We start from the raw sequence: 24307 nt of genomic DNA on the forward strand, positions 1-24307 counted from the left end.
ATCTTTTTTCTTTTAAGTTGTTTTTCTCAGGTATATTGTTACAGTGACAGAAAGTTGACTAACACAGGAAACTGAAACCTCTTTAAGTTATTTTTATTCTTAAACAAAAAGATTAAAAATAAGTTACTACTGTGAATTTCTGAGTATGCCTTCTCATCCTTTAAAATGTTAAGCAGTCTTCATAAAAATGAGGAGCGTTGTTTCCCTGGTGGAATGTTCTTATCTCTACTACCTGAATAGCAAAGGACTTTTATATGTTCATATGTTCAAAAACCAGTGGCTGTCCTGCTTGTTCATTATTGAATGTGCTGTAAATGAAGACTTTTGCAATTAAGGTGAGATTTGCCCATATCCAAGAAAAAAAAAAAAGTCAACCATGCAAGAAACATTTTCATCAAGAAGATTGAAAAAGAGAAAAATAGTAATTAAGAAAGAATTAACTGCAAAAACAAATAAATTGATTAGCCACAAAATGTTAAAATTATTCTATTTTTTTGTTTGTTTTTCCATTTTTTTATTAAAAATCATAAATTTACATAGGGCAATGTTGTTTGTTTCATTCTGTTATTGTTTCCCTTCTCCCCACCCCTCCCACCCCTCTTTTCCCTCTATACAGTCCTTCCTTCCTCCATTCTTACCACCCTTCTTATCCCTAACCCTAAACCTAACCCTAGCCCTAATGCTAACCCCTCCTACTCCCCATTATATGTCCTCATCTGCTTATCAGCGAGATCATTTGTCCTTTAGTTTTTTGAGATTGGCTTATCTCACTTAGCATGATATCCTCCAATTTCATCCATTTGCCTGCAAATGCCACAATTTTATCATTCTTCATGGCAGAGTAATATTCCATTGTATATATATGCCACAGTTTCTTTATCCATTCATCAACTGAAGGGCATCTAGGTTGGTTCCACATTCTGGCTATGGTGAATTGAGCAGCTATGAACATTGTTGTGGCTGTATCTCTGTAGTATGCTGATTTTAAGTCCTTTGGGTATAGGCCAAGGAGTGGGATAGCTGGGTCAAATGGTGGTTCCATTCCAAGCTTTCTGAGGAATCTCCATACTGCTTTCCAGAGTGGCTGCACTAATTTGCAACCCCACCAGCAATGTATGAGTGTACCTTTTTTCCCACATCCTCGCCAACACCTATTGTTGCTTATGTTCTTGATAATAGCCATTCTAATTGGGGTGAGATGAAATCTTAGGGTGGTTTTGATTTGCATTTCTCTTATTACTAGAGATGTTGAACATTTTTTCATATATCTGTTGATTGCTTGTACATCTTCTTCTGTGAAGTATCTGTTCATTTCCTTAGCCCATTTGTTGATTGGATTATTTTTATTCTTGGTGTAGAGTTTTTTGAGTTCTTTACAGATTCTGGAGATTAGTGCTCTATCTGAAGTATGAGTGGCAAAGATATTCTCCCACTCTGTAGGCTCTCTCTTCACATTACTGATAATTTCCTTTGCTGAGAGAAAGCTTTTTAGTTTGAATCTATCCCAGTTGTTGATTCTTGCTTTTATTTCTTGTGCTATGGGAGTCCTGTTAAGGAAGTCTGATCCTAAGCCAACAAGTTGAAGATTTGGACCTACTTTTTCTTCTATAAGATGCAGGGTCTCTGGTCTGATTCCGAGGTCCTTGATTCATTTTGAGTTGAGTTTTGTGCAGGGTGAGAGATAGGGGTTTGATTTCATTCTTTTACATATGGTTTTCCAGTTTTCCCAGCAGCATTTGTTGAAGAGGCTATCTTTTCTCCATTGCAAATTCCACCAGAAAACTCTTAGAACTCATAAGTGAATTCAGTAAAGTAGCAAGTTACAAGATCAATGCTCATAAATCCAATGCATTTTTATATGTAAGTGATGAATCTTCAGAAAGAGAAATTAGGAAAACTACCCCATTCACAATAGCATCAAAAAAAAAAAAATACTTGGGAATCAATCTCGCAAAAGAGGTGAAAGACCTCTACAATGAGAATTACAGAACACTAAAGAAAGAAATTAAAGAAAACCTTAGAAGATGGAAAGATCTCCCATGTTCATGGATAGGAAGAATTAATATTGTCAAAATGGCCATACTACCAAAAGTGCTATATAGATTCAATGCAATTCCAATTAAAATCCCAATGATATACCTTACAGAAATAGAGCAAGCATTTGTGAAATTTATCTGGAAGAATAAAAAACCCAGAATAGCCAAAGCAATCCTCAGTAGAAAGAGCAAAGCAGGGGGTATCGCAATACCAGATCTTCAACTTTACTACAAAGCAATAGTAACAAAAACGGCATGGTATTGGTACCAAAATAGACAGGTAGATCAATGGTACAGAATAGAGGACATGGACACAAACCCAAATAAATACAATTTTCTCATACTAAAATTATTAATAATAAAACCTCAATGGAATTTCAAAATGAGCAGTATAAAAGACTGGACAAATTCAACCAAAAAATAAAAAAGAGGGAGAACACAAATACTCATAGAAAAAATGAGGATGTGCATATAACCATAGCTACATTTGATAACATTTATGATGAATTTGTAAGTTCAGATAAAATGAATGGCTTTTAGAAACATATAAGTTAGAAATTTTCTTTAAAATAGTATAAATGAAGAGGCATTTGTAAATTTTACTATTCAGCAAATAAAGAATAGGAAATTTAAAATTTTTAGCAATTTATTTCTATAAATGTATTAGTTTGTGAAAACTGAAAAGAAGTCTTTTGTTATTTACATTATTTGACAACAAATTTCCCAATGTATTTTCTCTAATAGCATTATTTTAGTAGTAGCACTATTAAGAAACAGGCTGTTCTGCTTAGAAAGGAAACAAATAAAGATATACATTTTCTCTATTCCTTCAGTTAATTCTGAACAGAGACCAAATATACAATATTAGAATTTCTACAGATTTACTTTTTAAATAATGCTTATTTTTAAATAATTTAATTAGTATAGATTGATAGTTCCCCTTTGAATTAATAATTCACTTAGAAATTATATATCTTCTGTATACATTCCTATTTGATTGCTGTTCTTAACAGGAGAGTCATATTTTTTATTTTTTCGGTTTCAGTCTGCACACATATACATAGTTTAAATGAGGAAAGAACTCAGAACTTGTTGGGAAGGAAAGGAGAGTTTGACTGTCAAATATTCTGACTAGTTCTATGGCTTTAGGTAAGTTGATGTCCTTTGTCTCAACCCAGATATGGATATAACACCTATTTTACCTACCTCATTAGCAAGTAAAAATGAAAGGAAAACACTTAGCTAAAGTTAGTTAAAAAATGCAATATTCAAATGTAAGGTGTTAAATACTATTACTTTTGTTTATCATTTGATTCTCATTTTAATAATTTAATCAAAATAAAGGCCATCTACTATCAGACTATAAAATTTAGTAATCACATAAAGAAAATTAAAATATTAAAGTTTATGACTGAAAAATTATTAATCCATGTTGTCATTTAATAACAATAAGAAATTATGGTTATAAAAATTTAGGTGAAATATAAAAATATTTCCACTTGCTATAGTTTAGTTTTTGCCCACAGCAATAAATTCCTAGCACTGACCACTGCTTCAGTATTCTTCAAATTGTTAAGAAATTCTGTCAAATAGATTTGGCAGCTCATCCCAGTTGTGTCCATAATTTCAAGAACCAGATTAATCTTGTCATTCATCTCATCTGCAGTTTAATATCACTTCTCAAGTATGTGCTCTTCAAAGATAAGATGACAAGAGGAGCTCTCCACTTCTTTCAGATGCACCCAAATCATCAGTCATATTTAGATTATTGTCTATAATACATTTAGCCAAGAGTTACCAAATTTTACTTTGACTTTGTCACTATGTTAATATTTTGAGAGCTATAATTCCTTTGTGTGTGTGTGTGTGTGTGTGTGTACTCGCGCATGTGTGTGTTTTGGCACCGAGGGTTGAACTTCGGGGTGCTCAATCACTGAGCCATACCTCCAGCCATATATATATATATATATAAAGCTATTGGATAGACTTACTAAGAGAATCACAGTGCAGAGCCATAGGGTTTTGAAGCAAACCATGACTTCTTTGAAAGTAACTGTTCTTTGAAAAATTGTTCTTAGTTTAATGCTAGAATCTGGCAGAGTCTAAATGCCTGACTGAGGGATGTCAAGTGACCCTGTAATGAGGTTGCAGATCTTGAACTGTGTGTTAACTCTTCCATTACTACACAGAGGAAGAGGTGTAGCAGCAATCCCTCATCAGTGGAAATGGTGTGAAAGATTAAAGGAGACAGTATACACAGCTAATTTTCTTGAATAGAGAGTTGACTTCTCTATATCAACTTACCTTTGTTTATTTGCTTCCTCTTCCTCAATCCATATTCGTGACATCTTGGGCAGTCCGTCTCTGTCTTGGTCTCCTGCCCCTTCTCTTTCTTTCATACCAGGGATTGAACTCGGGGTGCTTAACTACTGAGCAACATCCCCAGTCCTTTTGATGTTTTATTTTGAGTCAGGGACTTGCTAAATTGCTGAGTCTGGCTTTGAACTTGAGATCCTCCTGCCTCAGCCTTCTGAGCTGCTGGGATTAAAGGCATGTACCACCATGCCCAGCCTGCACAGTTTCTTATAATAAGTTGACTAAGGAGGGAGAAATTCAGGTCCAATCCAAACGGTTTTGCATGGTATTCTGGCATTATTCACATTTATTATCACAGTCAGGATCCCAGAAAGACAATGGTGAAAGAAAATCCTTGCAATGGGTAGAAATGTGAGCAGTATATTTGGTTGTTTCTCTTTCACCTCATTACCTCCCTCTTTATGCTCTTTTCATGGCCTGTGTACAGCACTATTACTGACCTATCACTATATCACCGCTCTCTGTCATTGACCCTGTCTGAAGTGTGATCTTAAAGGGGAAGTCAAAAATTTTTTTCACCTCATGAACCAGGTCTAAAACTTTTCCTCTGTCAAATAATGGTGAGTTTTCATGTTTCCAGACCTATGGATGAGAAGGGGGTCTGGATTTTGATCCTGACTCCATCACTTACTAGTTTACTAACTTTAGAAAAATCTCCCAAGTTTTCTGAGCTTTTTTTTCCTTATAAAATGTTAAAACTAATGTCTACTTTACTTACAACATAGATTTATTATGCTTAATACACATGAAAGTTTTATATTAAATCAGAATCTAAATTTTTATAAAATCAGATACCAATTAGACAGTATTGTGGAACCATCTAAAGTAAAGCTCTCAATAAAAATCTTTCCACTTTAGATTTTTCAATACAGTTCTACTGAGAAATCCAACATGAACACAATTTCCTGACAAATTATTTCATACTTACAGAAAACTCTGCTAAAATTTCTTAATGCCCACAGAGCAATCGTGTGGAGATTATTTTTTAAAAATCAATAGAAATCGACTTCCTATATATTTTTATAATGACAGCTTCCTGAGATTATAATGCAATAATCTATTATATTTGAAGTTCTATCTGGGTGAATTTATTTTTAATTTAGCAGGCAACAGTAAGGAGTGAATTATTTTGGTTCAAGTAATAACAGGTATCATCCTGTAGCTTCATAGCAAAATATGTTCCTCCTCCTAAAAAGTGATATAAGCTTTTCTTGGAGTTGTAAGCCTTTGGAGAAAACTGGGTGTCCTAAGGAAGGATGAGTTCTTTAGAGTTGGAAAATTCCATGTCCTAAGTACTCTCCTCTAGTCTTTGTGCTGAAAAGGCAGAAAATTCGAAGTCCATTTTGGCAAGCAAATATAAAGTCACTGTCACAGAGAAGATAAGGAATGCTGTAAGTCCTCTAAATCCTTAAACTAATGTCATTTCATAGATGAAAAAAGCAACACCTAAAATGAGAAGAATCTGTGGTTGTTTTAATCACACAGCTGGCTTTGCCTTTCATATTTTTAGGGGTTTTTATTGACAAAGAGTTTAATAGTATCACAGAAAGATGCTTCATTCAAATTCACGTTCATCTGAAATTTATAATTTCTTTGTGCCTGGCATGCTATTCTTCTCAGAGCAGTTTTCCTGAGTGTTATTTGATATAACTATGGATATTCATTCACCATTACAGACATAACTCATTTTGTTTTTTCTCATTATTGTGTGTGTGTGTGTGTGTGTGTGTGTGTATCATATAAATTGCAAGTTTGTAGCAACCCAGCAAGAAGCAAGTCTATGAGTGCTATTTTTCTAATAGGAGTGCTTGCTTCAGGTTCCTAAGTCATATTTTGGTAATTCTCACAATTTTTAATCATTATCATTTCTGTTATGATAATCTGTGGTCATTGACCTATTGTAATTGTCTTGGGGTGCCATGAATCACACCCATATGAGACTGCAAACTTAATAAATGTGGCGAGTGTTCTTGCTGCTATGCTGGCTGATCTTTTCCCATCTCTCTCCCTCCCCTCAGCTCTACCTGTTCCCTAAGATAAACAGAACTGAAATTAGACCAATTAATAACCCTACAATGGCCTCTAAGCATTCAAGTGAAAGGAAGAGTGGCATTTCTTTCACTTCAAATCAAACCCAGAAATGATTAAACTTGGTGAAGAAGGCAAGTGGAAAGCCAAGACAAGCTGAAATCTTTCCTTATTGCACCAAACAGCCAAGTTGTGAATGTGAAAGAAAAGTTCTTCAAGGAAATTAAAAGTACTGCTCTAGGGAACACACAAATAAGAAAGTGAAACAGCCTACTGGTGATTAGTGGTGTGGGTAGGTAGAAGATCAAACCAGTCATAGCATTCCCTTAAGCCAAAGCCTAATTTAGAGCAAGGGCCTAATTCTCTTCAAAGATATGAAGGCTGAGAAGGGTGAGGAAGCTGCACAAGACAAGTTTGCAGTCAGCAGAGGTCATTCATGAGGCTTAAGAGGTGAACTCCATCATAAAAAAGTGCCAGGGCAGCAGCAGATCCTGATGGAGAGGCTGCATCAAGTTTCCTGCAAAGTCCAGCTAAGATCATTGATGAAGGTGGCAGCCCTGAGCAACAGAGTTTCAATGTAGATGAAGCAGCCTCATATTGGAACAAGGTGCCAGCTAGAACTTTCATAGCTACAGAGGAGAAATCGATGCCTGGCTTCAAGAGTTCAGAAGATAGGCTGGCAGTCTTGTTAGGGGCTAATGCAGCTGGTGACTTGAAGTTGAAGCTAATGCTCATTTGCCATTCTGAAGTAGAATTATAATAAATCCACTCAGCCTGTGCTCTATAAATAGCACCACAAAACCTGAATGACAGCACATATGTTTACAACATGGCTTATTGAATATTTTAAGCCCACTCTAGAGAACTGATGTCCATAAAAGAGATGCCTTTCAAAATATTACTTCTGATTGACAATGCATCTGGTTACCCAAGAGTTCTGATGGAGATGTACGATGAGATTAAATTTTTTTTTTGCCTGCTATTACAATACCATTCTGTAACTCATGGATAAAATAGTAATTTAACATTTCAAATCTTACAAGTTATGAAATACATTTCCTGGGCTATAGCTGCCATAGATAGTGATTCCTCTTATGGATTTTGATAAAGTATGCAAAATGCCTTCTGGAAAAGATTTACCATTCTAGATGCTATTAACCACATCTGTGATTATTAATTAAATTAATAGAAGTTTGGAAGGGGTTCAAGATGTTAGTGGAGGAAGTCACTATGGATATACTGGAACTAGCAGGAGAACAAAGTTAGGAGCAGAGCCTGAAGATGTGATTGGATTACTACAATCTCATGATGAAATTTAGATGGTTGAATGGTTGCTTATGGATGAGCAAAGAAAGTGCTTTCTTGAAATGGCATTGACTTCTGGTGAAGATTCTGTGAATATTGTTTAAATGACAACAAAGGAGTTAGAATATTACATGAACTCAGTTGATAAAACAATACAGGGGCCAGGCACAGTGGTGCAGGCCTGTAATCTTCTCGGGAGGCTGAGGCAGGAGGATCGTGAGTTCAAAGCCAACCTCAGCAAAAGCCAGGTTCTGAGCAACTCAGTGAAATCCTGTCTGTAAATAAAAATACAAAATAGGGCTGGGATGTGACTCAGTGGTCAAGTGCCCCTGAGTTAAATCCTTGGTACCTTCCCCACTCCAAAAAAAAAAAAAAAAAAAAAAAAGCAATGCAGGGTCTAAGAGTCTAAATTGACTCTAATTTTGAAAGAAGTTATGCTTGGGTAAAATGCTATCAAACAGCATTGATTGAGTTTTACAGAGTAATGTTTTGTGAAGGAAAGCGTGCATCATTGTGATGAACTTCACTGTTGTCTTATTTAAAGAAATTGTCAATCATCCCAACCTGCAGATATACCACTCTGGTAAGTTAGCAGCCATCAACATCAAGGCAACACCCTCCACCAGCACAAAGACTGTGAGCCTCTGAAGGCTCAGGTAACTGTTAGTATTTAGGTATGCAGATTGTTTTCAGATGTAAAGATATTGCACACTTAATAGGACACAGTACAGTGTAAATAATGTTATTATGTACCAAGAGACCAAAAAATGATTGTGATTCTGTTTATTACAGTGGTCTGGAACCAAACCCATGGTATCTTCAAATTATGCCTGTATATTTTTCATTGCTGAAAAGAATTCAGAAAAGTGAGTTAAATTTATGTTTTAAACTTTGGAAGTGTTAAAATATCAAAATGCACTCTCACTCTTCTAGAGGGCAGTGTAATTTGAGGTTTTCCCTAAACTTATTTGACCTCAGAATCATCCACTTAAGAGCACTTTAGAGATCAGGTATTCCCAAGAATACATATTGGGAAACCCTATCCTATGTGATTGTTAGGTGAATAACAAGCAGTGTGAGATAAATGCCATTAAAAGTAATTTTGAAGAAGAAATGATCGCTGAAAGAATCAGAAGGCACTTTGTGAAGAGGACATTTGAGCAGGTTACAAAGCATGAGGAGAACTGAGAGGCAGGACTGGTAAGTGGGAGCTTTTCAGGTGGAGGAGAGCCCTGAGCAAGAACATGGAGATGGGAAAGCACAAACTTTGCTCAAGGAATGGCAACTTTCTCTTACTAATCTGTAAGGGGATCCTCTTAGGCTCAACCCAATATCCATCAGATGACCACAGATCACTCCTGCTCCCAATCTACTCAGAAGGACGTAGGACAGGAAGGATGTGGGGCAGGTAACCATGGGCTTTCTGCTTTAGAACATAGTTGTGGCCACTGTCCATGTGGCAGCCCACAAGCTGTTACATAGCTATCTAGCAGTCATATTCTTTCCCCTCCTTCACCAAGTGGCAGCTCAGGTTCTAGGGAAGGAGACCACATTGGGCAGGTAAAGGAGTCTCCTAGGCTTAGAAGCTCTATGCCTCAGTGGCACCAGTAGCTTTTGTTACAAGTCCATAGGCATAGCTCCCAGCGTTCCTGAAGGGCACATGTCCAGTTCTAAGAGCCACCATGCCCAAGTTTGAAGTATGGTTTATCCCATATATTTATGTTTTCTATCCATCCAGATATTATTTACCAGTCAGAGATCATCTTAACCATGGTCAATATTGCTTGTGTAACAGAGTTGTAATAATACACTTATTAGATTTTCAAGGAACAGAGCTCAAATGTTAGTCAAAGGTCAAATTCTTATTCAGAAGCTGTGCCCTTTACATTCAGTTCTTAAATATTCAACTAGCAATGGAGACAGACACACTAGGTGGGCTCTAAAGAATTTGGATTCCAGAAAGTTCCAGTTTTTCTGCTATTTCTTTCCTTTAAAAAGCACATGAAAAGACTTTTTTGGGGGTGTATAAATATGTAAATCTTATAACACTTGCATAGATTTTGCTGTTGTAGTACCTTAGTAGAACATTTGAGAAGTTTAAATACATAAACACATGTGTAGCCATCTTCAACATGCCATTAATTTTCTGAAACAGGAAGGATTGTGCTCTTTCAATTCAAAGAAGACTGAGTCTTGTATAGCATATGTAAGAAATAAATATCTGGTGCTTATAATGATGACCTTTTATTTGTTTTGTTCTGTAAATGTTGCAGTGTAGTTTCCAATATTCTAGTGAAATAAGGGTTACCAATTTCTGAAACATATTTTCAAATTTAAAAACCCAGAGGTTTTACTCTACAATTCTCTGAAGTAACAGCCTCTCAAAGGGCAGAAGGCAGTAGGTGGAGAAATTATTTTCTGTGGTGAATTTAACCCTAAAATATTATGAAAAGTTGTGACAGTTTGCATTCGGTTTGCTAAAGCAATAACCAGTTGGAGATTTCTGTAACTTAAGTGGAACGCCTGTATTCTCAAAAATAGAGGTATAGAGCTGACTCCTCTGCTTCTATATAGTCTTAGCACATAACATAAAACTGCACTCCATTGCTGATATTTGAACTGATTGTGCTGAGCTTTCCTTACAATGAAAAGGACTCACAGATTACAGTCTAAGATGCTGTCATGTTGAGGTTGGACAATAGAAGCACACATTCAGGAATCCAAGAAAATAAATTTATTAAACTTTGAAGGAAAAAATCCACAGACATAAAGAAAGTTAAATATAGACCGCAGGACACAACTAGTCATACTAGTGAATAATGGCTTGTGTGGCCAGCAAAGTACCAAAATGACATTCTGAGACTGATTGAGGTATTTAGCTATTTTTGGCTATAGAAATGTGGTCAGCCTATTGTGAAATAGTAAGATAGTTCTTCCAAACACACAGCTTTAAGTTGAATTAGGTTCTACATTGATGATATTTTATATGAAACTAAATTATGTAGCTCTTAGAGAAAACCATAGCAGCAAGGTAGCAGAAAAATCTATTAAACATCTATCACGAAGTAACATGTTGAACTTTAAACACCCAATTCTAGATTTTCACGGTCTTTCCCACAAGAAAGAGGGAATTTAAAATTACCAGTCGTTAAGCTTGCTTCCTTAAAAGACCTGAGCTAAATGGCAAACAGAACTAATTTTAAAGTTTAAAGTTTTTAAAAAAATACTTAAAGTGAGAAGCAGTCTTCAGTGAGATGAGAGTCTTCTCTTTCATAAATATTTAGGGAGCTATTCCAAAGGATGATGTTTAGGTTCTTAAGGAGTTGGAAAATAATTGATAAAATACTTATGCCCCTTCTTTTTCTTCTACTTGGTTTGAGGCCAATCCTCTCAAAGGGGAATTAAAAAATGATAACGCTGATTTTACAATTTTAAATAAATCCCATAAGGCTTGGTGAGAAAGCCTTTGCTATTGGTTTAATTAATTTTGAGTTCTTTTTGGGGATGGGAAATCTCATTTCTTCTGTCCCTTGTTACCATGAATAATGAACATGTACCCAGCTATAGGCTGTGAAACAACGACCTATTTCTCAAACTTTCTGCTCCATTATTCAGTTAACTTCATTCACTCTGCTTCTACTTACAAAATGCTGCTTATACCTTATTCCTGTTTTTGGTAACTATGAAATAAAACCAAGCTGTGTTTGAAAAGATACCACTGCAGGTTTTAGAGCTTCTTTTTCATGATCTGTGTGCTAAAAAACTCACACCACGTACACTATAGCACATCAGCATCCTGGCCCAGGGGAACCAGCTATAACTTCTACTTGTCTTTGCATTAGCTCTCTGGCTTGCACTGAAATTTGTCGAAGAAGGATTTTTTTTTGTTTTTTGCTTTCCTCCTTCTTGTTTTTTGGTTTCTGGTGCATTGATCCTTGTAAACATTTTTAAAGTTTTCTAACTTAAAAACATTTGTTTAAAAATTCAGATACAATGAGTATGTTCCAATAATGCGGGTTACTAGAGACCTTAGAGTTATTTAAGAATTTTCAGGAGGTATAAAAAAGGGCCTTGTAAAAAACTAGCTTGTCTGTTTTTCTTCAGGTGCATTGACTGAAGCATTAAACCAGCTTTAGACTGTAGTTACTACATTCCTTTGACAGGGTCATCACAAACTACAGTACACAGTGTGTAGTGTATTATAAAATAGCCATGCTTGAAGTCTAAATTATTAAAAATATCTTTATCAACTTTATGTCAAAATAAATGTTTTACATATCCAAACTATTTTTGCTTTCTTACCTAGAATTTTAGTTTCCAATTATTAAAAAAAAGAAAAAAATTAGCCTGTGCTGTGATTTGCATTCGATTTCCTGAACTGCAAAAGCCACCTGATTTTTTTGCTTTTTCAAAAAGCATGATTTACTATACCTTAAAAACAGAGCCATTCAATGCTTAATATCACAAAATTAACACCCACGATAATAAGACAATCACTGCTACTGAACAGTCTTTTGAGACAATTCTTTAAAATATTTACAATTCACAATGGGAATATCTATCTGATTAAGTGTTCTTATTTTTTCCTTTTAATAACGGTTCAACATTTCAGGAAAAGGCATTTGAATCCACACCCACCCTCACACTCTCCCCTCAGATGTTTAAAGATTGTTTTGGTTTAAGCATTCATGCCCCAGCCAGTTCTTGGCGATTCAGTATGTTATGCTTGGGAAATAAAAGTAAGGCTACGGCATGATTTTGTTCAGGTGGTCGGTGCTCACGTAGCCACACGATGAGAGAAACTCTTTGTCCCGCAAAGGCAAGGCAGTTGCATTGAGGACAAGGCCCTGTGGAGACTGTACTATATGAATGGAGGTATAGTCTGGGACGGGCAACTCAGGACCTGGGGCGTGTTCTGTCCCAGACCTCCCAGCAGTAGTGGTAAGGCTTTCTGTGGTGATGTAAATATCCTCCTGGTTAAAGCTTGGCTCTGCATGTGACGCAACCTCCACGTGAGGGGCCATAGCGATGCACTTTTTGGCATCTGCCTCGCAGAAGTAGGCGTTGTCCATGATGAAGTTCGCTTGGCAGAGTGAGGCCATTTCTGGATGCGTGTCACACTGGGCCATCCCAGCCTTATTTTTCTGGCCCGGCGAAAGGACCACACTTCCTGCGGGTGTAATGTCGCTCACCTGGGCATAAAAGTCAATGTTTGCCAGTGAATTTGGATTGCTAATCTGAGTAGGGGCAACTTGGTGAGTTGACTCAGCTTCACCAGTGAGAAGTGGTTGTGGTTTGTCTTCCTTTGCCAGGATGATGCTGGGCTGCTGAGTGGCCGGGGAAGCATCCTGATAAGGTGAGTGATTTTGATTCTTATGGTCAAGGCACAAGAGATCGGCTTCCCCTTTTAACCTTTGTGGCTGAGCCACCTCTGAGGTACCATCACATATGTCACTGGCATTGAAATCAGTCTCCAGAATGTCCGGTTCATAACAGCTGGTTCGTCCAGAGTCATCATCCTTGGCCCCAAGGATGTTAAGTGACTTCTGAGGGTTGTTGCTTAGAAGTCTGTCTGTGTCTGATCCTTCGGTCTTTTCATCAGGATCATCAATATCTAGCTCAATAAATTCAACCCAAGAGTCGTCATTGTAGAATTCAGGTTTATAGTTATCATGAATGGCTAAGATTGTGTTCACCTCCTCTAATTTTCCTTCCTAGGAAGCAGAAATAAAATGAAGATGTATGAAAAAAAACTCATAATGACTAAATAATTTTAAATCCAATACACATAGCTTGCAAAAAGCTCTCAACATGTGGCAATATTCTTCAGGTATCAGGTAGCGCAATCACAATCTATACTTTAGACAGATTTATTAATTACCTTGAGGAGATCTGGATCAATTCCTTTAATCTTTGGAACTGGTACTGGGGGCAAAATCAGCATCTTAATCCTTGAAAACAAATAGAATTTTGGTTTGACAGATCGTAAAAGTTACGTTTCTCTTATTTCAAAAACAAAATATTGGCAAAACTATTATTTATTCTAAGTATTTTGGTAATCTATAAAAGTGGAAGCTGACAAAGGAAAGGAAAATATAAAGCAGTAAGTGATAAAGAAAAACTGTGTAAGAAAGAAAAACAATAACATATTGTCTATTCAAATAAAATGTGGTTTTTCTATAATCTCACTTTCTTCTTAATGCTTTTTATTGACATCCAACTTTAGTATTTGGGAGAAAGAAGAAATTTAATTCTACCTGAAGCCAATTTCTATGTCACTTACAAGGAAAACAATTTCATTGTACATGTCCTCAGTAATTGGCAGGAAAAAAATGAGTAAAGTTAAAAGAGCCAATCTACGTAGAGACAACGTTATTTGCGCCCTTGAAAAATGGTGGACTGAGACAAGTTAACATCACACAATTCACATTAATTATAAAATCATAGAAGGTGATTTTTAAGCAGAGTGTTATGGCAAGGGTATTTCAGATAGAGCAGGTTAAGTGTGAACTAGCTCCATCTAACAAGGATGGATTTTGTTTTTTAAGTTTCTACTTTGGTTTTTTTTTTTTTTTCTTTCCTGCTTTTTAAAAATTGATTCTTTTTAGTTATATATGACATCAGGATTCACTTTGGCATAATCACAAAGCATGGAATATAATTTGCTCTAATTCAGTCCCCAGCACTTATCCCCTCCTCTTCTCCTCCTTCCCTCTGTTCCCCTCCCTCTACTGATAGTCTGAAATTTACTTATAGTTTTTTTCTCTAAATAAGTGTCTTGTGGAAATACTTGATGTTGAGCTTCACTGTGGTATATTGACATATGTACATACAAAAGCTCAGTCAGCTTTATCCCACTGCTCTTCCCTTATCCTCTTCCCTTCTTCCTCCCCTTCAATCCCCTTTGTCTAACCTCCTGTGCTTTCTTCTATTTTGATGAACTTACATACACAATTCTATGATTGCACTTACATCTTCTGTTCCAAACAGTCCAATCATTTTTGACTCTGATTCATTTCCATGTCTGTTATGCCTGTCTCGTGCCTTGCAGAGTCCCTAGCACTTAGTACAACCTCTGGTGTATGGAAATGCTCGATAAGCATTTGTCAAATAAATTTGAACAAACCATCTGTTTTGTTGACAGTGTAACTGGAGTTTAAGTCTTAAAACCAACATTGTAGCTCTAGAAAGAAGCTCAAGGATCATTCATTTCAATCAACTTGTTTTATGGTTTAAAAAAAAAAAAAACCTCTCATGTATTGAGAAATGCCACTGTTAGGCAGAGACAGTAACCTGGATTTTGGATATCAGTTGCTGGTGTCCTGAGTGTGAATGGACCATGCAGTCTATTGAATAAGGAACGCTTCCTTTCAATATTTCCACCTGCCATTTTATCTAATCTAAGGAATAAACCCAATTCTATTGTGTAAGTTGCTTTGTGACTCCTCCACTATGCTTATTCAGTGGGGCAAGTATGAAATTTCTACTGATGAATAACAAATATAGAAATGAATAATATAAATTATAAATTTCTCTCATTTTGAGTTTTTCTGATAATAAACTAGACACTGTGAAATATATTTTGCACTAGACTTTAGTGCAAATTATAGACTGTGTGCCAACTTTGAACGGCCACTTGATTCTGTAGATACAATTTATGGGAACACAACCATGTTGGTTCATTTATATATTGTCTCTGGCTGCAGGAAATGAATAGTTGTGACAGTCTTATGGCACCCGAATCCTAAAATTTTACTAACTCTCTATGAAACCAATGTTTGACCCTGAACTGAACATTTTATTTAACCCTTACAATTATCAGGGAGGCCCGTGATATTATCTGTGTAAAGATTTGGAAAATTAAGGAACAGTCTCGAATCATACATTAGTACCTGGCACGACTGGAGTTCAAAGCCTGAGTTACCTGATTGCAAATCAAGGCTTCTTTTGCCTTCTGTCATGTTGCTGCATTGTTAAATTTGGCACCTCTAAATGCATTTTTCAATTTTTAACGAACATGAAAAATGCAATGTACCACTAAATAGATGCATTTCTACGCATGTTAGTGGTATTCTATAGTTGTGGCCACTTTCTGTCACAGTGGCTGACCCTGAAACCTTGAGGGCCTAAGTTGGTCATGTCAATAAATGAAGTATATTAGTTGCCATGTCGTGAGAAGGAAAGATGCTTGTGGCAAACTGGAGTGTGTATGCTCTTCCCAAAGGGGACGGCTGGATCTCTACCTCCACCATGTGCCATGAAGAAAGATCAACCTGGTTTCATTACATTGCTCACGTTTAAAAGATAATTCAGAAATCTGTTTCTTTTTTGGTGTGAAAATTATCTATGTTGTATCTGCTTTGTAGCAAAACCCTTACTCCAAAATAAAAAAAATATAACGAATAACACACTGAACTTGCAGCCTGAACTTGGCTTTCACGTTCTCACTTCTGTTTTATGCTGATTTAATTTTTTCTTCCCTAAATTAATAATATCTGCAAGGGTGGGTGGGTCATATGGTGGAAGCTGGTGTGGAGTAAAGATAATCTGGCTTTAACTATGTTTGTGAAGGTGCTATCATTTTATTCAAATATGAATAGCATTATAAATTTTTCTAGAATTGACAATTTTCCGGATTAAAGTAGCTTGAATGAATCAGGATGCAGAATTCTTTAGACATGTGGGACCTGAAACCTGTGACAACCTGGAGTTCTGGGAAAGAGTGACTTCACCACCTCATTCTGTGGAGCATCATATTAACTGTTGGGAATACATGTTATTTCCACACCTGCTGACAATTATTTTGTACCAATTTCCTACTTGCATTGGAACATGCAAATTTAAACAATGATAAGTATTCATGGGGAAAGGAAAAAAGTGATTCTTTTCTATAAAGAATTCAATTTAGCACAGGAAATTGGGAGTACAATAAAGTCTTCAAGCCTATTTTATAATTTGGTGCTTTTGACAGAGTGTTACAGATTAATTCTTCATTATGTACAGAACATGCTTTTTTAGTCATAGGTTAATATAATTTCTTTGAAATTGTATTTGTTGAGAGGATGATTTTATTGTTCCAAATATTGTAGCTAACATAACAAAACAATATAATAAATCTTGGCCTCCACAATGTTTTGCAATTGACTGCCAGTGTTAAGGACAAATGACTTTGCATACATATAATTTGCTATGGTCACATATAAATTAACCCACCAATTATAGAGACCAAGAAACTTAAATTAATCAACAGAATAATTTGATTCTCTTGTTTTTAGCATTACTTAAATGTACAAATTACTTAAAATTCTAAAAACATATTTATTTTCCCCATATTAACCCGAGACTTTTAAAATTTCCTAAATATAAGAAACTAGCAATCGATAATCATTGTTTTTCCTACATTTTGTACAAAATAATTTCCTTTAGTGTGGACTGAATTTCTATTCTTATTTATTTATTTGTTTACTTATTTATTTATTTATTTTTAAGGAAGAAAAACAGAATGATAGCATCTCAGGGCTCATGGCAAATTTAAAAATCATATATGACCGTGTAGAAGCCCAGAGAAGTTAAGAGATTCAAACAAGGTCAAACAGCAGTCAACGAGTAACTGGAACTCAATCTTTTGGATCCAAGAGAATACAAAATAGAATTGCTTCAGACTTAACATTTCAGTTTTATTTGCAAACACAGGTGAAATACAAAGTCATAACTATCCAAAATCATTTAAATGAGACCCAAATTTACTTGAAATTACCATCATATAAAGTCTTAAGGATGTTTTTATTAGATTACATTGTCTAGGTGGCTTTAGTTTGTCACTTCAGTTTGCTTAACTGATGGACCCCATCAGACCCGGTTAAAGGCTCGGTGATGCTCTGATGTCCTGGAGTGAATGGGCCAACCTGTTAAGCACTGAGGGGAAGAGGTGCCTGTTACAGGTGTGCAGTGTCACCAGCTAAGCTCCAGTGTCCCTACACAACTTCCTCAGACAGAATCAAACCTGCATGATGAACCCGACAAATTGAGTTTTTAGAAATGGTAAATATAAATACATAACTGAAGATAAAGGTTTACTATGTTAATTAAAATTTCTACTTATAATACACAAGAGAAAATATCAAATAACACAGAGAAACACATGGAAATCTAAAAAAACTTGCTAAAACACACCAAAGAATACTACATCACACCTACCTTTGCTGTTTAGAAAATATGACTACAAATAGCATCACCGTTAGCCCAGATATTCCAAAGATAATAATTAAGAACCATGGAAACCGGAAATCTGAAACATATGAGAATTTATGAATAGTTGAAGCAAAGTTTACATTTCATTTTCCCATATAAAAATATTTGCTAACTTGAATTTTTCTAGTAAAGTCAGTTATCTTACTTAACAACTACAGAAGCAGCATGGAATGACTTAGGAGTTTTTTCTGTCCTGTGAACACCTCTGTCCACTATTCAAATCCTTTCACTTAAAAAAAAAAGATCTTCAAAATAAAAAGCATACAGTTCAAACACAATGCAGATTTAAAAGAGAAAAACAAGCTCCTTTAAGCATCTTATGTGTCCAAAGAGTGTCAATAAAGGCTTTGGTGCTAGGAAAAAAAAAATTTTTTTAAGCCTAAGTAAATAACATCCACTTCATTCTTTTTTTTTTTTTTTTAAATAATTGTGATGATACTTTTTAGCTTCCAGATTGAGGATCTATCAAAAATATCAGGGAAGATTTCCTTAGACATGTGAAAGGTATGTTTTACAGCTTAAAAAAGTATGTGTGTGTGTGTGTGTGTGTGTGTGTGTGTGTGTGTGTGTGTCCCACTGAGGTTCCTATTAGTATACTTTGTATGAGACTTGGGGGCATCTGTTTGTAGAACTTCTGTTTCATTCCTGAAGACTAAGTGCCTCTCTCACTAACCTTGAAGCTGGTTCCCAGTATTCTCATCACAGTGACAGAGGCTAAACACTAATGAAAAATAGAGTGGCGTTTACCTTAATGTTCTTTTTCTAAATGTATGCCTTTATACTTTAATATGCTTTTCTTATTTAATAAGTTATGAAAATCTCTGAGAGAGGTATTGTAAATATTTTTTAAGAATTAGTAGGGAAGAGAATACCATTTTGGAAATTGTAGTATCTGTAATTTTTATCAAAGACATATTTAGAAACATAAGAAACTAGAGATTCATTTATTTATATGGAAGGAAAAGCCCAGTTTTTGAAAAAAAAAAACCTATGCTAAGTGAATTAAATGCTACCATATTAAGCTTAAAAAGTGTGTGGTGATTGTACATTTTAAATCACAGTTGCATTGTTGCACTGTTTTCATTTAATCCTATTTAGTGAGATCATACCTATTCAGTTGATGCAAAAAATAAATTGAATTTCTCTATAGTTTATGATTATTAACAAACTTCAACTCCTCCCAAGTCCCTATAAATCTTGTTTTCAGTGGAGAACAGCTAAATTCCATTTGAGAGTGATAACACCACACACTTACTGCTCATTATGCATCAGCCTTCTTTATTTCTTTGTCTAAAGGCAACTTTAACCATCTCTATAGTTCTACTATACAAGATCTTCAAATATGTCATGTCTCCTCTGAGCATGACTGACACACCACTTCTTAGCTTTCCTCTAGATAAAGGCTGCACCTGTACTTTTCAAAGCCAGTGACCACCTGCCGTTTACTACCCATGGCTGACTCAGTAGGAGGCTTTCTCTCAGATGCCACAAATTCATTCAGATATAGAGATTGGGGCCCCCTCCCAGGCATTAGTAAAAGATTTTTATCTGTGTATGTATTCAAAACAAACTCATTGTAGAAAATTTTAGAAATTCAGAAACGTGCAGAGCATGGTGATGCATGCCTGTAAATCCCAGCAGCTTGGAGGCTGAGGCAGGAGGATCGCCAGTTCAAAGACAACCTCAGCAAAATTGAGGCACTAAGCAACTCAGTGAGACCCCGTCTCTAAATAAAATACAGAATAAGGCTGGGATGTGGCTCAGTGGTTGAGTGCCCTGATTCAATCCCTGATACTTCCCCCAAGAAAACAAAAAAAGAAATACAGAAACAATATAAAGGAAAAAAGTGCCTGAAATTTCACTATCTAAAGAAAACCACTGTAATCTCCTATCTAAATTTGCACTTACCCCTGGAACTTTCCTGAGTGAAATAATTTGGAAACTGAATCCTTTTGCTTTTGTAACACATGATACCTATCTTAGGTAGGGAGCTCAAGGCCTTTCACCCTAAAATTTAATGTTAATACATATTGACACACACAACGTGCTGACAGTGTAGGTACATATCAACTGCTATTATTGCTAAAAGTCATTTTAGCTGCCATTTTAATTTTTTCTTTTACCTTCTTCACATGCAAATGGGCTCATTTGAGGAAGTGTTACAAAGAGCACCTCACTGAACTCGCCATATTTCTCAGAGTTTCGTTGTCTGGATCTCACACGCACTTCATATTCTTTATCCAGTCTCAACGAGTACACTGGAACTGATGTTGACAACACCGGGTCCATCTTTCAAGACAAAACATAAAATCTTATTGGCTCAAGAGTCAACAACTCAATGTAGTAAACTTTTTGGGTATTCTCCCATTTGTATTAAAAATGGATTTATATAAAGTAAGTAATATTTTAAAGTGTCCAGGGGGAGTTTGCTATTTAAAAGAAGATTGAGACAAATTAGGTAAAGAATCATTCTTATTTAATGGATAATAGTCCTTAAATTTATTTTGGTTTAAACCCAAAGATGTGATAGATTTGCTTAAAGAAATGCAATTATGTTGATACATTAGGCCGTCAGATGTTCTGCTAAGATTAAAGCAAATATAATTCTTGTGAGGTATGGTGAAACTATAAAGATTACAAGATTACAGAAATACTGTCTACTTATCTGGAACATTTCAGTTTTGAATGGAGGAAGACATTAGAACAGAAAAAAACAAACATGTTTCCACACCAAAACAAATGATAGCCATAACAAGTTATCTGTGTTCCTTGGAAATTCCGGGTTGTAATTTATTCATAATCATAGAATTGGCAAGGGTCCTGGAAATACCATAGTAGTCTTTGTTTAGCTTTCAAATAATTGTACTAGAAGCTACTATCCACTTAATCTACTTGTTCCACAGGCTTAAAAACTTTTCTTAAAAGAGTTTGCTATTCAAAATCTGCAAAAAAACCGTCTTGGGAGTTCTTTAGCAATGAGCATAATATCCCTTCACCTCCCCAGAGAAGGGTACAGAGAGATTGCTAGACTCTTAAGACATACTGCTATCAAAGAGGTAAACCGAATAGCAATGACATTTTCCTCCAAGTCAAATACTCAGAGAAAGTACTCAATGTGTTTTTCATGTATTTTCGGGTAGAACACCTTGTTCCTGTTTATAGAAAACTTGGAACACTCACTTTTTCAACAGCATGGATTTTTACATAAACAAAATCCTCATGATTTGTTTCATTAAGTCAGAAACTGGGCCTTCAGCATCTTAGACAAATTTTTTCTTTCACCCAAGTTGGTTTCTACTCACAAAGCACTTCTTCTTTCCCATGACATGGTTTGTTTGTGTCTTTTACAGGAGCCTCTGAATATATGTAATATTTACCTGCCTAAATATATTCTTTGAAGCAGGATTCTGAATATTAAACTTACTTAATTCTTTTCTTAAAATATTTTTAAAAGTTTATATTTTCATTCTTAGAGCCCTAATTTCTTTGGTATTAGTACCGAAACTATTTATAAATTTTTCTAACAACAGAACTCAAAAGGAGCCCTCAGTGATTTGACTTGTGACCCCTTTTCTAGCATTCCACACCAATACCAACAAACTTTCTTATTTGGATCCTACGGTACCTGCCACTGGCTTGTGTGGGGGCACCCAATCATCACCTAATCCTCTGTGAGAGAATTGTGGATTGCTGATGTTCTAAGCCTTTTTGGCACTTTCCCCCACTCTAATCTGATAGATAATACACTTCTTCTGTTACTTACCTATTATATTTCACTGCTTAAATTCAGTAACACATATCTTTCTACATTACACTGCAACTTCCTGAGGAAATTCATTATCTTTCAAATATCTCAAACAAACACCTAATATTATACCCTTAAGAAATAGAAAAAGAACAAACTAATCCCAAAGTTAGCAGAAGGAAGACAATGATAAACATTGGAACAGAAATAAATAAAATAGCTACCATTATAAAATAATGGAAAACATCAACAAAACAAGAATGGTATTTTTGAAAAGGCAAATAAATTCTACAAACCTTTAGCTAGACTAAGAAAAAAGACAAGATTTAGATAAATAAAATCAGAAGTAAGAGAAGGGACATTATAACTGAAACCAAAGAAATTCAAAGATCTGAAGAGACTGCTATGAAATCATATTGCACAAATTGGATAACCTAGAAGAAAAGGATAAATTTCTGGATACATGCCACTTACTAAGACTGAATTATGAAGAAATAGAAAATCTGAACTGAAGAATATGTGAGGAGATTGAATCAGTAATACATCTCCCATCAAAAGTTAGAATCTTGAGGCTTTATGACTAAATGCTACAGTAGAGTCAATACCAACGCTTTTCAAACTCTTTCAAAAAACTGAAGATGCGTATGTTTATACTTTCAAACCCATTTTATTAGATCAGGATTACCCTCATACCAAGCTGGACAAGGACACCAAAAAAAAGAGAAAATTATTGGACAGTGTCCCTGATGAACATAGATGCACTACCCCGCAAACAAAATACTATCAAACACAATTCAACAGTACATTAAAAGGATAATTCTCTGTGATTAAAGGATTTATCCCAGCAAGAATGCTTTGATCTACAAAAATCTATATGTACAATATGCCACATTAACAGAATAAAAGTCATATGTGATCATTTCAAGAGATGTAGAAAAAGTATTTAAAAAATGTATGGCATTTCCTCAAAAAGTTAAAAATAAGATTACCATATGATTTAGCAATTCCCTTTGTGGGTTTACATCCAAAGAAAATGAAATCAGTATGTCAATGTATGTTTTCACTTTCATGTTAACTGCAGCATATCACAATGGTCAAGATATAGATCAACCAAAGAGTCCACTGATGGATGAATGTGCAAAGGGAATGAGGTATATGCAGAATGGAATTCCATCATCCTTAAAAAGAAGGAATTCTATCATTTGTTACAACATGAAGACATTCAGTGAAATAAGCCAGCCGGGGAAGGACAAATGTCACATGATCTCACTTATACATGAAATCAAGAAAGGTGAACTCAGAAGTAGAGAATAGAATGGCAGTTACCAGAGTCTACAGAACTGGAGTTTGGAGACTTGGGGTTATATTGGTGAAAGGATATAAAATTTCAGTTAGGAGGAATGTGCTTAAGAGATCTATTGTATAACATAGAGGTTATATTTAAAAACTATGTGTTACATTTTGAAAGTTACTGAGAGAGGAATTTAAGTGTCTTCAGTTCAAAAAATGATATGTGAGCTAATACATATGTTAATTAGCATAATTGAGTCATTCCACCATGTATATAAATTTCACAATATCATGTACATGATAATCTATACAAGTTTCATTGAACAATTAAAAACTACCATTCTATTTAGCATTAATCATTTGGAAAATATTGGTGCACTGAGTTGTGCAGATTTTTAAAAATTTCACACATTCTATTATATAATATGAAGATATCACTTTTGGTAATATCACCATGGATATTGTTGGGAAAGTCTTCATATACTGGAAAGTTACCAAGCTCATGGCTGCAGATAGAAGTTTTCCAAAATTTTAATTTTCTCATGAAAGTTAAGATTTTGTCATTGGTACCAGTACTGTCAATTGTTTTTTCAAGCTTTTTTCCTTCCTTCTTTTTTTTATTTCTCTTGATTTTGAGAAATGTCTGACAACACAGATATGAGGTACCATCTACTAGTTAATTAGTAGTTCTTCAAGTAAAACTGGTGTTCCATGCAAACAAGTAGCTGTTTCAGCTGACAACTCAAGTTACTAGAATACTTTTGCTCCACTAGTGCATTGGAATGCAGCAGAAGGGTGTCATAAGTACTTTGTGTGCCACACAGAATGTTAAAAAGCTGTGTACTCAAATAGTGGGATTTCAAGCACAATCTTATGTTAAACTATTTTTCCTCTGCTTTCCTGTGAGCTCATGGTGGAGAGGAATAGAGCAACTGTTGGTAAAATTTGGTATTGCTGCCTTGACTCCTGCTTAGGTGCCAGTAGTTTTCCCACCATTGTTTCTGTACCATGAGTTAAATGTCAACATAATGAAAAAAGTAGAGAATATTTTAGTATATTGTGAAAATAGAATACCTGTGGATTCCCCCAAAGCATCTTGGGATCCCTTAGAGGTTCATAGTTCACATTTTGAGAACTGCTGCTCCAGGCACCTAGCACAGTGCTGTTGCAAAACTGTTATTTTTAGACCTCAGTGCTCAATAAATGATTATAACTTGAATTTGGAAAGTCTGACTTGATGTAGCATCCAATCAGTTTTTTTTTTTTTTGCACCAAG

The 24307-nt window shown here is 35.4% G+C and overlaps 1 protein-coding gene across 3 annotated transcripts in view; it reads right to left on the reverse strand.

The window, feature by feature from the left end:
• Positions 1–10464: 10464 nt before the first annotated feature.
• Positions 10465–24307, reverse strand: part of GHR (growth hormone receptor) — a 261672-nt gene continuing 247829 nt past the window's right edge. For all 3 annotated transcript variants that reach the window (XM_079145073.1, XM_079145074.1, XM_079145072.1), the window contains 4 exons: positions 20120–20285; positions 17943–18033; positions 13627–13696; positions 10465–13459 (listed from right to left, as the gene is read on the reverse strand). In XM_079145073.1, the coding sequence (XP_079001199.1) occupies positions 12491–13459; positions 13627–13696; positions 17943–18033; positions 20120–20285 (1296 nt within the window). In that variant the 3' untranslated portion in view covers positions 10465–12490. The remainder of the gene's footprint in view (positions 13460–13626; positions 13697–17942; positions 18034–20119; positions 20286–24307) is intronic.

Source organism: Sciurus vulgaris (genome assembly GCF_902686455.1).
Source record: "Sciurus vulgaris genome assembly, chromosome: 6".
Taxonomy (NCBI): domain Eukaryota; kingdom Metazoa; phylum Chordata; class Mammalia; order Rodentia; family Sciuridae; genus Sciurus; species Sciurus vulgaris.